General features: G+C 44.0%; 1 protein-coding gene across 2 annotated transcripts in view; it reads right to left on the bottom strand.

Annotated features, from left to right (window-relative positions):
* LOC116374360 (netrin receptor UNC5C-like) overlaps positions 1 to 14,781 on the bottom strand; it is a 268,722-nt gene that overhangs the window by 19,804 nt on the left and 234,137 nt on the right. For both annotated transcript variants that reach the window (XM_031826378.1, XM_031826379.1), the window contains 4 exons: positions 13,512 to 13,703; positions 12,149 to 12,508; positions 5,188 to 5,275; positions 4,886 to 5,063 (listed from right to left, as the gene is read on the bottom strand). In XM_031826378.1, the coding sequence (XP_031682238.1) occupies positions 4,886 to 5,063; positions 5,188 to 5,275; positions 12,149 to 12,508; positions 13,512 to 13,703 (818 nt within the window). The remainder of the gene's footprint in view (positions 1 to 4,885; positions 5,064 to 5,187; positions 5,276 to 12,148; positions 12,509 to 13,511; positions 13,704 to 14,781) is intronic.

The raw sequence follows: 14,781 nt of genomic DNA, 5'->3' as shown, positions 1-14,781 counted from the left end.
ATGGGCAGCAGAGAACTGGAAGGAAAGACGACCAAAGGAGGAATTGGCTTTGGGGGTGACCGGTGAGATATACCTGCTGGAGCGCGTGCTACGAGTGGGTGCTGCTATGGTGACCAGTGAGCTGAGATAAGGCGGGGCTTTACCTAGCAGAGACTTGTAGATAACCTGTAACCAGTGGGTTTGGCGACGAGTATGAAGCGAGGGCCAACCAACGAGAGAGTACAGGTCGCAATGGTGGGTAGTGAATGGGGCTTTGGTGACAAAACGGATGGCACTGTGATAGACTGCATCCAGTTTGTTGAGTAGAGTGTTGGAGGCTATTTTATAGATGACATCACCGAAGTTGAGGATCAGTAGGATGGTCAGTTTTACGAGGGTATGTTTGGCAGCATGAGTGAAGGATGCTTTGTTGCGTTATAGGAAGCCAATTCTAGATTTAATTTTGGATTGGAGATGCTAAATGTGAGTCTGGAAGGAGAGTTTACAGTCTAACCAGACAACCTAGGTATTTGTAGTTGTCCACGTATTCTAAGTCAGAGCCGTCTAGAGTAGTGATGCTGGACGGGCGAGCAGGTGCGGGCAGGGATCGGTTGAATAGCATGCATTTAGTTTTCCCTGCGTTTAAGAGCAGTTGGAGGCCACGGAAGGAGAGTTGTAATGGCATTGAAGCTCGTCTGGAGGTTAGTTAACACAGTGTCCAAAGAGGGGCCAGAAGTATACAGAATGGTGTCGTCTGCGTAGAGGTTTACCAGAGAATCACCAGCAGCAAGAGCAACATCATTGATGTATACAGAGAAGAGAGTCGGCCCAAGGCTTGAACCCTGTGGCACCCCCATAGAGACTGCCAGAGGTCCGGACAATAGGCCCTCCGATTTGACATACTGAACTCTATCAGAGTAGTAGGTAAACCAGGCGAGGCAATCATTTGAGAAACCAAGGCTGTCGAGTCTGCCAATAAGAATGTGGTGATTGACAGAGTCGAAAGCCTTGGCCAGGTCGATGAATACGGCTGCACAGTAGTGTCTCTTATCGATGGAGGTTATGATGTAGTTAAGGACCTTGAGCGTGGCTGAGGTGCACCCATGACCAGCTCTGAAACCAGATTGCATAGTGGAGAAGGTACGGTGGGATTCAAAATGGTCGGTGATCTGTTTGGAATGATGGAGCCCACTGTGTTCTTGGGGACCTTCAATGCTGCAGAAATGTTTTGATACCTTTCCCCAGATCTGTGCCTCGACACAATCCTGTCTCGGAGCTCAATGGACAATTCCTTCGAACTCATGGCTTGGTTTTTGCTCTGACATGCACTGTCAACTGTGGGACCTTAGATAGACAGGTGTGTGCCTTTCCAAATCATGTCCAATCAATTGAATTTACCACAGGTGGACTCCAACCAAGTTGTAGAAACATCTCAAGGATGATCAATGGAAACAGGATGCACCTGAGCTCAATTTCGAGTCTCATAGCAAAGGGTCTGAATACTTCTGTAAATAAGGTATTTCTGTTCTTTATTTTTCATAAAATATTTCTAAAAACCTTTTTTCGCTTTGTCATTATGGGGTATTGAGTATAGATTGATGAGGAAAACATTTAATGTAATCCAGTATAGAATAAGGCTTTTTGGAAAAAGTCAAGGGGTCTGAATACACAGGTGGTGATGGTGGTGGTAGCGGAGGGGGGACAATGCTTACCAGCTCTAAGGAGGTGTTTCTAGTGCAGAGGCGTTTGCATAGGCTGCATCTGCCTTCTGCTACTGCTAATTAAACCATTATGTTTGTATGTGTGCCTGTTTGTGTGTGTGTGTGTGTGTGTGTGTGTGTGTGTGTGTGTGTGTGTGTGTGTGTGTGTGTGTGTGTGTGTGTGTGTGTGTGTGTGTGTGTGTGTGTGAAGGATAAAAACAAAAGTCTGCTTTGTGTGTGAGGCTGGGCATGGGGCTATGTTCACAGAGACACCGGGGGCAAACAACTTCTCATCATCACTGCTCTTAATGATGGGGCCTATGGGCAGAGAACTGTCAGACACACAAACACGCACGTACGCACGCACGCACACACACACATACACACACACACACACACACACACACACACACACACACAGAAGCGGAAAAGACAGAGAGCCTGGGGGGGAAATGCCAGCATGCTATTCCCTAAAACAGTTCTTACACAATCCTCTGTCTCTAATTCAGCCTGTGCTGTGTGCAGACTGAACCACACTAACCCAGGCAGGCTGTATGTATGCAGGCTGCTTTACACTCCTTGCTATCAGAGATGCAGTAGCTCATCCTATTCTCCGCTCCTGGGTAAAGGCCAGCCCGGAGGACGTATCTGGCCTGCAACCTGATTCACTACAGCCTGCAGAATCATGCTCAGATCACATAAAGAATTTGCAATAGTAATGTTTTGAAAATGAAAAGCCCAATGAATACTCTCCTTTGTGTAATAATTGAACTCCCACTGCTTGTGGGACATCTATTTTGAAGACACACAAAAATAACAACTGCATGAAGACAGACAGTGACTGACACGTCACAAATACAAATAGGAGCTAGCTAGAAATTGCGCAAAAATGAGTTTTTCAAAGAAAAGGAAAGTAGATAATGAATGTAGGGTGTTCCAGCAAGAGTGGACATCGAAATATTTCTTTAGTAAGGTATCAGGGAAAGTGTTGTGCTTAGTGTGCAAAGAGAGCATCGCTGTCTTGAAAGATGACAACTTGTCCCGACACTTCCAGACAAAGCATGCAGAGAAATATAGGAGTATGTCTTCTGAGGAGAAGGCAAGTGCATCGAAAGAGTTGCTTTCTCAGTTGCAAAAGCAACAAGGACTTTTCACAAAACTGCATTCAGCAAACGATGGAATTGCGAGAGCTAGCCATGTACTGTCCCACAAAATTGCTAAATATAGCAAGCCATTCGCTGAGGGTGAATCAATTAAAGAATGTTTAATTAAACTCTGCAGCATTACTTTGCCCCGACAAGAAAGAGCTGTTTGAAAATGTTTCCCTGTCAAGATGAACAGCGACACGGCGTGTTGAGGACATCACAGAGAATATGGGACAGTTGAAAAACAAGGTAAAGGATTTCACCAATTTCCCCGTGGCCCTGTATGAGAGCAGTGATGCACGTAGATATTGATATTCTTACGAGACATCATTGAAATTACAGAGGAGCTTCAGTGCAGTCAATGAAGAGCACAACCACAGGGAAATATTTATTGGAGGAGGTTAATAAGTGTGTGGCAAAGCTGGGACTGAGTTTTGAAAAGTTATCCAGTGACACCACTGATGGATGCCCAAACTTGACAGGAAAAAATGTTGGCCTTTTGAAAAGGATACAAGATCAAGTGAATGAGCTGAACCCAGATCATAAAATGATTTTCCTGCTTTGTATTATTCATCAGGAGGTGCTCTGTAAATGTCTTCTGAAAAAGAGCCATGTTGTGGATATAGTCCCTAAAGTGGTAAACTTCATAAGAGCAAAATCTTTAATATCACAGGCAGTTTGTCTCACTGTTGGAAGAGACAGAGTCATGTCATGCAGATCTCACCTACCACACAAACGTGAGATGGCTGAGTTTGGGGAAGATGCTTAAAAAGGGTGTGGGACCTGTCGGAAATTGCTGAGATTTTGCAAATGAAAGGAAAATAAACTCAGCAACAAAATAAACCCCCCTTTTTCAGGATCCTGTCTTTCAAAGATAATTTGTAAAAATCCAAATAACTTCACAGATCTTCATTGTAAAGGGTTTAAACACTGTTTCCCATGCTTGTTCAGTGAACCATTTACAATTAATGAACATGCACCTGTGGAATGGTCGATAAAAGACTAACAGATTACAAATAGTAGGCAATTAAGGTCACAGTTATGAAAACTTAGGACACTAAATATGCCTTTCTACTGACTCTGAAAAAGACATGCTGTTGGTTTCTTCTCCTTTCACCTTCAATGTGGATAACGCTCCCACTGACCTGCAACTTGAGCTTATCGATCATCAGTCTGATGCAGTGATTGGAGAACTATTCAAAACAATGTCACTGAGGTTCTATGCATCTCTCGATGAAGAAAACCTTCCGAAGATTAGGAGTCAACCTGCTAGTGGGGCTCCTGGTTGCTCAGAAGAGGTTTGTACTGTTTGGGTCAACCTATGTATGTGAACAGACATTTTCAGTGATGAAATATAACAAGTCAAGGCACAGATCATCTCTTACTGACTCTCACCTCTCAGCAATCCTGTGCATAGCGACGTCAGAAACTATACCTGACTTTACTGCTCTAGTCAATGCCCATCAGAGACTTCACTCCTCACACTGATTGAGTAGTTTACATGTAATGTTGAGCTCTCTCTCTCTCTCTTGTGTTTTTGTGCATACCCGTTAACAAGAGTTCTGTCCATGGTGCTGAATGCACAGTGTACTTTTCCCTCCATGTAGTTCATTGCATGTTTAATAATGAAAATACCTACCAAAAGGAGAATATGGATGTGGTTTATTTCTGTGCATGTTAAAAAAGTTAAATAAGTAGCATATTATATCTAGATATTATATTATATATATATTATATTATATCATATTATATCTATTTACAATAGATATATCTGTCAACACACATGATGTATAATCCTGTAATATGATTCTGGCCCGCGATGGCAAAAATATATTTGTGGCCCTAATGTGGCTCTAATGTGGCCCTCCATGGAAAATAATTGCCTGCTCTACTCTGTTAATCCCCACGGCCATCCTACCTCATGTAATTTATCCATTATAATTCTGCATTAGTTCTTTCTCTCCAACTTTGTCTTGTCTTTTTCCTCAGTATTGCATCACCTTTTCCAGTACCATCTTCAATCTCCACACACATTGTCAGGCACAGCAACATGCCACTCACCTCCCACTGGGCCTGCTGTGATTGGCTCTTGAGCTGGATCAGCCAATCCTCGGCTGAATCACTATCGGCCTCAGCACAGTGGTGCATGGTGATGATGACTGGGCGAGTCAGGAGGGCCCCTGGGGGGCCACAGCTCACCACTGAACTCAGCACTGTCTGGCAGTCATCGACTGGGGGTCTGGGGGAACACACAGACACACAGGTTAGACGTGTTGTGACAGTGTGGGTAGTGTCTGTAGGAGATGTGTGTGTTGACCAGTGTAAACAGCAGAGCCAGAAGGGAAAAAGTAGATTGTAGTTACCTCATGCTGTCCTTCCTGTGAACGGTCACGTACATCTCATACACTCTACCCTGTGGGACAGCCCCCGCTGGGACTAGGAGACTCACCCCTGTGGAGACAAGACACACCACGGTCACACACACTCTGTGGTCACAAACACTTTAGTCACAAACTCTGGTCACACACACTTTAACCTCACACACTGTGGTCACACTCTCTGAAGTCACACACACTGTGGTCACACACACACTGTGGTCACACACACTTTATAGTCACACACTAGTAACACACACACACTAGTCAGACACAGTCCAGTCACACACACTGTCTGTCCAGCCCTGCACTGACCTCCAGCCCTCCCTGTCATGCTCACTCTGTCATTCTGTGTTTATCCCCTACCTAGGCCCATGCAGACAGACAGCCTGCCAGTCAGACCGAGAGAGACAGACAGACAGAGTGACAGAGAGACAGTAGAGAGACAGACGGACAGACAGACAGTGGAGAGACATCCTGAGGCCAAAACAACCCCAGCCATGTCACTTACTGCCCCTTCCCTGTCTTGTCTCCTTCCACTGTAGTTTAAATACTGCCTCACAATGTCCCCTAACAACATTATATGGTAGATATGAACGTATGTGATTTAAATGTTCTCCATCTGTGTCTGATTTGATTTGATTTAGTAGGATCCCCATTTGCCTTACTGGGGTCGACACATAATGAAAAATACATTACACACAAAATAATTTACTGCTTGCTCTGTTTTTTCAGATTACTGTCATTTTTATTTTTTTCCACTTTTATCTATTATCTACTTCACTTGCTTTGGCAATGTTAACATATGTTTCCCCATGCCATGAACCCTTACATTGAAATGTAATTGAATAGAGAGAGAGAGAGAAATGCAATATTTCATTACCCAGGAACCACAAAATATTATATGACTGATGTGTTCTTCTCTCTCGCTTTCGCTCGCGCTCTCTCTCTCTTGCTCTCACTCTCAATTAAATTAAATTAAATTAGCTTTATTGGCATGACATAACAATGTACATATTGCCAAAGCTTACTTTTGAGATTTACAATATCTCTCTCTCGCTCTCTCTGTGTAACATGATGAGGTAGCTAATATCAGCCAGAAACAAGTTTTCAAGAGAAAAACCCTAGAAGTTTCTGCCTGCTTTTCCCAGCTGTCAACATGCATCTGTACTGCATCGCAAACAGACCGCATGTGCTAAATGAGAACCGCACAGATAATGTAGGCAGTACTACAGCTTAAACAGAACAGAACAGAACAGAAGTGTACCAACCACATGCTCTGTGCTCTGAGCAGACAGGCACCCAGCCACTCTTACAGCCCTGTCACGCAGTGTGTGGAACGCATGCTCTGATTGACCGTGGAGAGCTTTAAGAACTCTTTCAAAGTCAAATCTCTCTCTCTTTCTGTCTCTCTGTCTCTCTTCTTCTCTCTCCCCCTCTCTCCCTCCCTCTCTCTCCTTCTCTCACCCCCTCTCTCCCTCCCTCTCTCCAGGGAGTCATGCTTCAGTATGGCGTTAGCCCCTATTACAGGCCATGTGTAGAGGATAAGGGTGATCCCTGGTGAATTAGAGGGAAAGACGTGTCAGGATCACAGCGTCATCTCCAGATCATAATGAATGAATGGAAAACTAGCGCTCCCCCCTTTTGGAGCATAGCGTGGGAAGGGGGATGGAAGTAATGAGGGGGGTGAGAATGATCACCATGTCAGTCCTGACTCCACATAGGCTGCTAATCCTGTTATTACACACACCGTGCTAAGTCACTTTGAGGAAACAGCCTTCTAACACACTCACCACGAGGGGACCTTGTCAGCTGCTCCAAAGAACTATACAAGAGGGAGAACTGATAAAGCACCTAAAACCAATGTCAGTGTATGAAAGCACCAACGCTCCAATCATCATCTAGAGGCTAGAGCGGTCTGTTAATTGCTTATGGCTAAGGCCCCTGAACCTGATGGATTTGCAGGAACGTTTTCTTTAATGAATACCTTTACAGACTTACCAGAATAATTATTCAGTTTAAAGTTCAATTTGAATAGGACTAATTAGTTTGACTTCAATTAATTCCACTGCTTGACTTCAAATGACTAACCGCTTATGGATATTCTGTCTCAACAGTTTCCTTCTGGCTAAACAGACCCTGGCCTGTGCTGTATTAAAGCTAGAACCCTTAATAGCTACATCCAATAAAGGCGGAACAACAAGGTTTTGGACGGAATTGCAGAATCTCCACATGAGACCTGGATGGAGTCTGAGGAGAAAGTGAGGGAAATTATCTCTTTGAAATTGAAGATAGACCACAGGAAGATTTAGGTGTAGCGCGCCGACAGGACTGTAAAACCCACCACCAGCCCAGTTGATAGGCCCAGGCCGATAGTGGTCAAGTTCCTGAGGTTCAAGGAAAAGGTAGCTGTTCTGGAAAGAGCCAAGAACTTGAGAGGAACGTATATCTTCCTCAACGAGTACTATCCTGAAGCTGAGCGCAAGATGAGGAATGAACTGATCCCAGCCATGAAAGCTGCCAGAGCGCGTGGGGACATTGCTTACATCCATTATGACAGGTTCATTGTCCACCCTCCCAGAAGCCTGGAAGGGATGAGAGAGCCAAGCCTATTGGTTCGTAGCTTCAACCCTGCAGCACACACACACACACACACCAACTGATTAATGGACTACTGAATGTATATTTTTCTCTCTTACTTTGTTTGCTCTTTTCAGTATCATGTCTATCTCTGATAAGCTACCCAGGAAAGGGCTGCAAATAGCCCATATTAATATATATAGCCTTAGAAATAAGGTTCATGAAATCAATAACTTGCTAACATCAGATAACATTCATATATTAGCCATTTCTGAGACTCACTTAGATAATTCATTTGATGACACAGCTGTAGCAATACAAGGATATAACATCTATAGAAGAGACAGGAACGCTTATGAGGTGTTGCTGTATATATTCAGAGCCACATCCCTGTCATGCTTAGAGAAGATCTTATGTCAAGTGTTATTGAAGTGTTGTGGTTGCAGGTTCACCTGCCTCATCTAATGCCTTTTCTTTTGGGGTGTTGCTACAGGCCACCAAGTGATAACAGTCAATATCGAATCTGATGTAAACAGAGAGGTCTACTTTCTTGGGGACCTGAATATTGACTGGTTGTCATCAAGCTGTCCGCTCAACAGGAAGTTTCTTACTGTAACCAGTGCCTGTAATCTGTTTCAGGTTATTAATCAACCTACCAGGGTGTTTACAAACACAACAGGAACAAGATCATCCACATGTATCGATCACATTTTTACTAATACTGTAGAACTTTGTTCTAAAGCTGTATCCGTAACCATTGGATGCAGTGATCACAATATAGTGGCTATATCCAGGAAAGCCAAAGTTCCAACAGCTGAGCCTAAAATAGTGTATAAGAGATCATACCAAATATTTTATTGTGAGTCTAATGTGGGTGATGCTAAAAATATTTGTTGGTTTGATGTGATTAACGAGGAGCATCCAGACGCTGCACTTGAATTTATGAAATTGCTTCTTCCAATTATTGATAAACATGCACCTGTTAAAAAACTGATTGTTAAAACTATTAAGGCTCCATGGATTGATGGATTGATGAGGGATGTTAAACTGTATGGTTGAAAGAAATGGGGGCAAACGGAGTGGATAATAAGTCTGGCTGCACTTATTCACCACAAAACCATTTGATGTTGCCAAATATTTTAATGATTACTTCATTGGGATAGTGGGCAAACTTAGGCAGGAAATGCCAACAACGAACAGTTTTTCATGCAAAAAATATATATATTATGAAAGAAAATAATTGCAAGTTTGAATTTTGTAAAGATAGTGTGGGAGAGGTGGAAAACGTATTGTTATCGATCAATAATGACAAACCTCCTGGCATTGACAACTTAGATGGAAAGCTACTGAGGATGGTAGCTGAGTCTATAGCCACTCCTACTGAGGATGGTAGCTGACTCTATAGCCACTCCTACTGAGGATGGTAGCTGACTCTATAGCCACTCCTACTGAGGATGGTAGCTGACTCTATAGCCACTCCTACTGAGGATGGTAGCTGACTCTATAGCCACTCCTACTGAGGATGGTAGCTGACTCTATAGCCACTCCTACTGAGGATGGTAGCTGACTCTATAGCCACTCCTACTGAGGATGGTAGCTGACTCTATAGCCACTCCTACTGAGGATGGTAGCTGAGTCTATAGCCACTCCTACTGAGGATGGTAGCTGACTCTATAGCCACTCCTACTGAGGATGGTAGCTGACTCTATAGCCACTCCTACTGAGGATGGTAGCTGACTCTATAGCCACTCCTACTGAGGATGGTAGCTGACTCTATAGCCACTCCTACTGAGGATGGTAGCTGACTCTATAGCCACTCCTACTGAGGATGGTAGCTGAGTCTATAGCCACTCCTACTGAGGATGGTAACTAACTCCAATCTGTCATATCTTTAATCTGAGCCTAGAGGAAAGTCTTTGTCCTCAGACCTGGAGGGAAGCCAAAGTAATTCCGCTACCCGAGTGGCGCAGCGGTCTAAGGCATTGCATCTCAGTGCAAGAGGCGTCACTACAGTCCATGGTTTGAATCCAGGCTGTATCACATCCGGCCAGGATTGGGAGTCCCAGCGTCGTCCGGGTTTGGCCGGGGAAGGTCGTCATTGTAAATAAGAATTTGTTCTTAACTGACTTGTCTAGTTAAATAAAGTTTAAATAAATAAAAATATACCCAAGTGGTAGTGGCCTTTACTGGTTCTAACAGCAGACATACTGTATAAGCTTGCTGACAGCTCTTAGCAAAAAATTGTGTTTGATGAAACAAAATGCTATTTCTCTGTAAACAAATTAACAACAGACATTCAGAATGCTTATAGAGAAGGGCACTCAACATGTACTGCACTGACACAACTGACTGATGATTGGTTGAAAGAAGATTGTGGGAGCAGTACTGTTAGAACAGCAGTACTGTTCTGTGCAGCCTTTGATATTATTGACCATAACTTATGTGTTATGGCTTTTCAACCGACTCCATATCATGGATTCAGAGCTATCTATCTAATAGAACTCAAAGGGTTTTCTTTAATGGAAGCTTTCTTTAATGGAAGCTTCTCTAATGTCAAACATGTAAAGTGTGGTGTACCGCAGGGCAGCTCTCTAGACCCTCTACTCTTTTCTATTTTTACCAATGACATGCCACTGGCAATAAACAAAGCATGTGTGTCCATGTATGCTGATGATTCAACCATAAACGCATCAGCAACCACAGCTAATAAAGTCACTGAAACCCTTAACAAAGAGTTAGGTTTGTTTTGGAATGGGTAGCCAGTAATAAACTGGTCCTGAACATCTCTTAAACTAGGAGCATTGTATTTGGTACAAGGTCTAGAACTTGCTTAAGTTCTAGACCTCAGCTGAATCTGGCAATGAATGGTGTGGCTGTTGAACAATTTGAGGAGACTAAATTACTTGGCGTTACCTTAGATTGTAAACTGGCCTGGTCAAAACATATAGATTCAATGGTTGTAAAGATGGGGAGAGGTCTGTCTGTAATAAAGAGATGCTCTGCTTTTTTGACACCACACTCCAAAAAGCAAGTTCTGCAGGCTCTAGTTTTGTCTAATCTTGATTATTGTCCAGTCGTGTGGTCCAGTGCTGCAAGGAAATACCTAGTTAAGCTGCAGCTGGCCCAGAACAGGACGGCATGTTTTGCTCTTCATTGTAATCAGAGGGCTGAGATAAATACTATTGATGCCAGTCTCTCTTGGCTAAGAGTTGAGGAGAGATTGACTGCATCACTTCTTATTTTTGTAAGAAACATTCATGTGTTGAAAATCCTAAATTGTTTGCATAGTCAACTTACACACAGCTCTGACACACACAGCTCTGACACACACAGCAGACATGCCACCAGGGGTCTTTTCACAGTCCACAAATCCAGAACTAATTCAAGAAAACATACAGTATTATATAGAGCCCTTATTGCATGGAACTTCCTTCCATCTCATATTGCTCAAATAAACAGAAAATCTGGTTTCAAAAAACAGATAAAGCAACACCTCGCGGCACAACTACTCCTCTATTTGACCTAGTTTGTGTGTATGCATTGATATGTAGGCTACGTGTGCCTTTAAAAAAATGTATGTAGTTCTGTCCTTGAGCTGTTCTTGTCTAATGATGTTCTGTATAATGCCATTCTGTATTATGTTTCATGTTGTGTGTGGACCCCAGGAAGAGTAGCTGCTGATTTTGCAACAGCTAATGGGGATCCTAATAAAATACCAAATACCATATTTTTGGACTTATAAATCGATGATACTGTATATACCCATTGATTCTTGAAGAACATTACTTATATAGTCCCCAAGAAATTGGTTCAACTTGGTTCAAATGTACCCCATCAAAACCCAAAATATAAGCTTGTTAAACTCCAATGTTTCTAAATAATGTAAATGTAAACAAACACTGTATAGCCTCAAAACATGCTTAAAACTATAATTGTGATATTAGGGATGGTCAGTCCCGGGCTGTATCACAACCGGCCGTGATTGGGAGTCCCATAGTGCGGTGCACAATTGGCCCAGTGTTGTCCGGGTTAGGGGAGGGTTTGGCCGGGGGGGCTTTACTTGGCTCATCGCGCTCTAGCGACTCCTTGTGGCATGCCGGGCGCCTGCAGGCTGACCTATGTCGCCAGGTGAACAGTGTTTCCTCTGGCAGAGTGGTGAGGCTGTTTTCCAGATTAAGAGGGCAGGTGTTAAGAAGCGCGGTTTGGCGTATTATGTTGCGGAGGACACATAACTCGACCTTGGCCTCCCGGGCCCGTTGGGAAGTTGCAGCGATGAGACAAGATCAAAATTGGGGAGAAAAAGGTGGTACATTTTTTTTTTAAATACCATAGACCAATTACTCTGAGACTGTACCATAAAGACCCATACCTGAGTTAGGGACAATGAGGTGTCCACCCATGGAGTTGAAGGAGCCCAGAGCGGTACAGGAGGGGTCCCTGGTGCCGGTACGGAGCAGGGTCTGGGTCTGGGTCCTCCTCCCCATGGTGTCCCCATCCAGCAGGCAGTGGGGCAGCTTAGGGGACAGCTTGGAGGAGAATTCAGACAGGTCCTCAGAGGGGGTGACCAGACCAGAGGAGTTGTACACCTTGATCTTCAGGTTGGGCAGGGGGTCCAAGAGGGGGGAGTTGGTCATGGGAATCTTGTCTGCGACATCATGGAGGGCGTAGACCGGACCGCGGTACATGGCGGCAGCAGAGGTCAGGTCAGGGGGTGTTGTCAGAAGGTCAGCTGGGGACAGGAGAGGAGAGGACAATGGTGATGTCAGTGGTAAGACTACTGTATCATCTAAGTAGAGCTGCAGTTCAATCAAACTCAACCAATACACCGTCAGGACCAGTCAGTATTGAGCTGTTAAGAGGCTTTAGATAAGTTCTGAAGACAATTGTATTTATTTTTTGCTTTTAGGTAGCTTTTTCTGTGGGTTGACGCAGCTGGTGTCAGCTATGTCCTGCTTAAACTCTACTAAACTGTATTGAGTTATTTGTTTACTCTACAGCTCTACACATAAACAGTGTGAAGAGTCCTGTTACTCAGTGCTCCAACCTTAACTATCGCTCTGCAGCACAGTGTTTCATAAGGAACAGATGGCTTCATTATATAGCAGTTTACCTAACAGGTACACACATGAATATTGATGATTTGTGCTGAGTGGGCGGGGTGGGGACAGTAACAGTCACACTCTGGGTCCTCACACACCTCCTCCTCATCTTCTCCTCATCTTCTCTACCATACACCGTGTAAGAGAAATGGTAAACATGTATATACAGTCAGTATGGTAAATAGCTAGTGGTTCGTTCGAATAGTGAGCCTATTTAGATTCTATACCAACATTGTTTATCGACGTGTCGTTGTCAACATGCAGTGTGTTTACCTGTCTGGCGGTGGTTGTGACTCTGTGGATGAGGGATGACACCAAGGCACAGAGGGGTAAATGCAGCACCTGTTGTGTGGACTAATGTCTTTCTTTGACTCTATGTTTATCTCTCTCTTTCTATCAGCCAGGTTTAGGCTGCTATATAAACCAATCCTCTCCTGCCCAAATCGAATTACACTTGAAAACACAGATAGATAGGGAGGTTGTGTAACAGCTATTTATCACCTGTTATTCTGATACAAAAAGACACCCCTCACACACACATAAACACACAGACACCTCCGACCCACCTGTTATTCTGATACAAAAAGACACCCCTCACACACACACATAAACACACAGACACCTCCGACCCACCTGTTCGAGCCGTCTTGATGCTGACGGGCTGGAAACCCTCGTAGAGGGCCGAGGTGTCTATGATGTCAGAGTCAAAGTCGCGATGGTGCTTCCTGTAGACGAACAGCGCCACGATGACGGAGATGACCAGACACATGATCACAGCGATGACGACGCCTACGTACAGTGCCACATCATCTGTACTGGGGGCAGCTGGGTGGAGAGAACGAAGAGAGAGAGAGAGATTTGACTTTGAAAGAGTGCTCAAAGCTCTCTGCTGTAAAGTCTATTTAGATATGTAATCAAACATATTAACTCCATGAATCACATGTGATAGGCAGTGCTGTTATCAGGCCTAACGAAGACAGTATCAGGAGCCCAATATGCTGCTTATAGATTGAGTATTTAACAACGTCAGACACTAATCCACATTATTATGAATTCATTCTGGTCCCCTATGTAGAATTCCACCTTTGCATCATACACACTTCTATAAAAAGACAAGTGGGTGTTGTTGAAGTTTATGCACTGTGCATTACCATGTCATTATTGATATACAAAGGTATATCATAACACAAAGGTTGAATTTGATATATTGGAATGTTCAAGGACAAAGTGAAATGTCAAACCTGTACTGTAACTGGTTAGCTACTGTAATGTTGGGCTGGTCCAATGTCCCGATAATGAGAGTTTAATGTGCCGGGAGTTTAGAGTTGAATAGAAGGGCAAATTAGTGGCACTGTCAGATGACATTACAGAGAGAGAGAGAGAGAGAGACAGAGAGACAGTGAGAGACAGAGAGAGACAGAGATAGCGAGCCAGAGACAGAGAGACAGACACAGAGAACGTCAGACAGAGAGAACGACAGACAGAGAGTGAGAGCCAGAGAGGGGGGGGGGGGGGGATAGTGTGCGTGTGAGAGAGAGAGAGAGAGAGAGAGAGAGAGAGAGAGGGAGGGAGGGAAAGAAAGACAGAGAGAGAGAGAGAGAGAGAGAGAGAGAGAGAGAGAGAGAGAGAGAGAGAGAGCGAGAGAGAGAGAGAGAGGGAAGGGAGGGAGGGAGGGAGGAAGGAAGGAAGGAAGGAAGGAAGGAAGGAAGGAAGGAAGGAAGGAAGGAAGGAAGGAAGGAAGGAAAGGAAGGAAGGAAGGAAGGAAGGAAGGAAGGAAGGAAGGAAGGAAGGAAGGAAGGAAAGAAGGAAGGAAGGAAGGAAGGGGGGAAGGTGGTGTGAGAGAAAGAGAGAAAGAGTGAGAGAGAGAAAGAAAGGAAAGGGGGGATGTGGTATTGTATTACAT

This window comes from Oncorhynchus kisutch, linkage group LG6 (assembly GCF_002021735.2).
Source record: "Oncorhynchus kisutch isolate 150728-3 linkage group LG6, Okis_V2, whole genome shotgun sequence".
Classification (NCBI taxonomy): Eukaryota; Metazoa; Chordata; class Actinopteri; order Salmoniformes; family Salmonidae; genus Oncorhynchus; species Oncorhynchus kisutch.
Note: the sequence above shows the minus strand (reverse complement) of the source record. Positions and strands in the feature narration are given on the sequence as shown.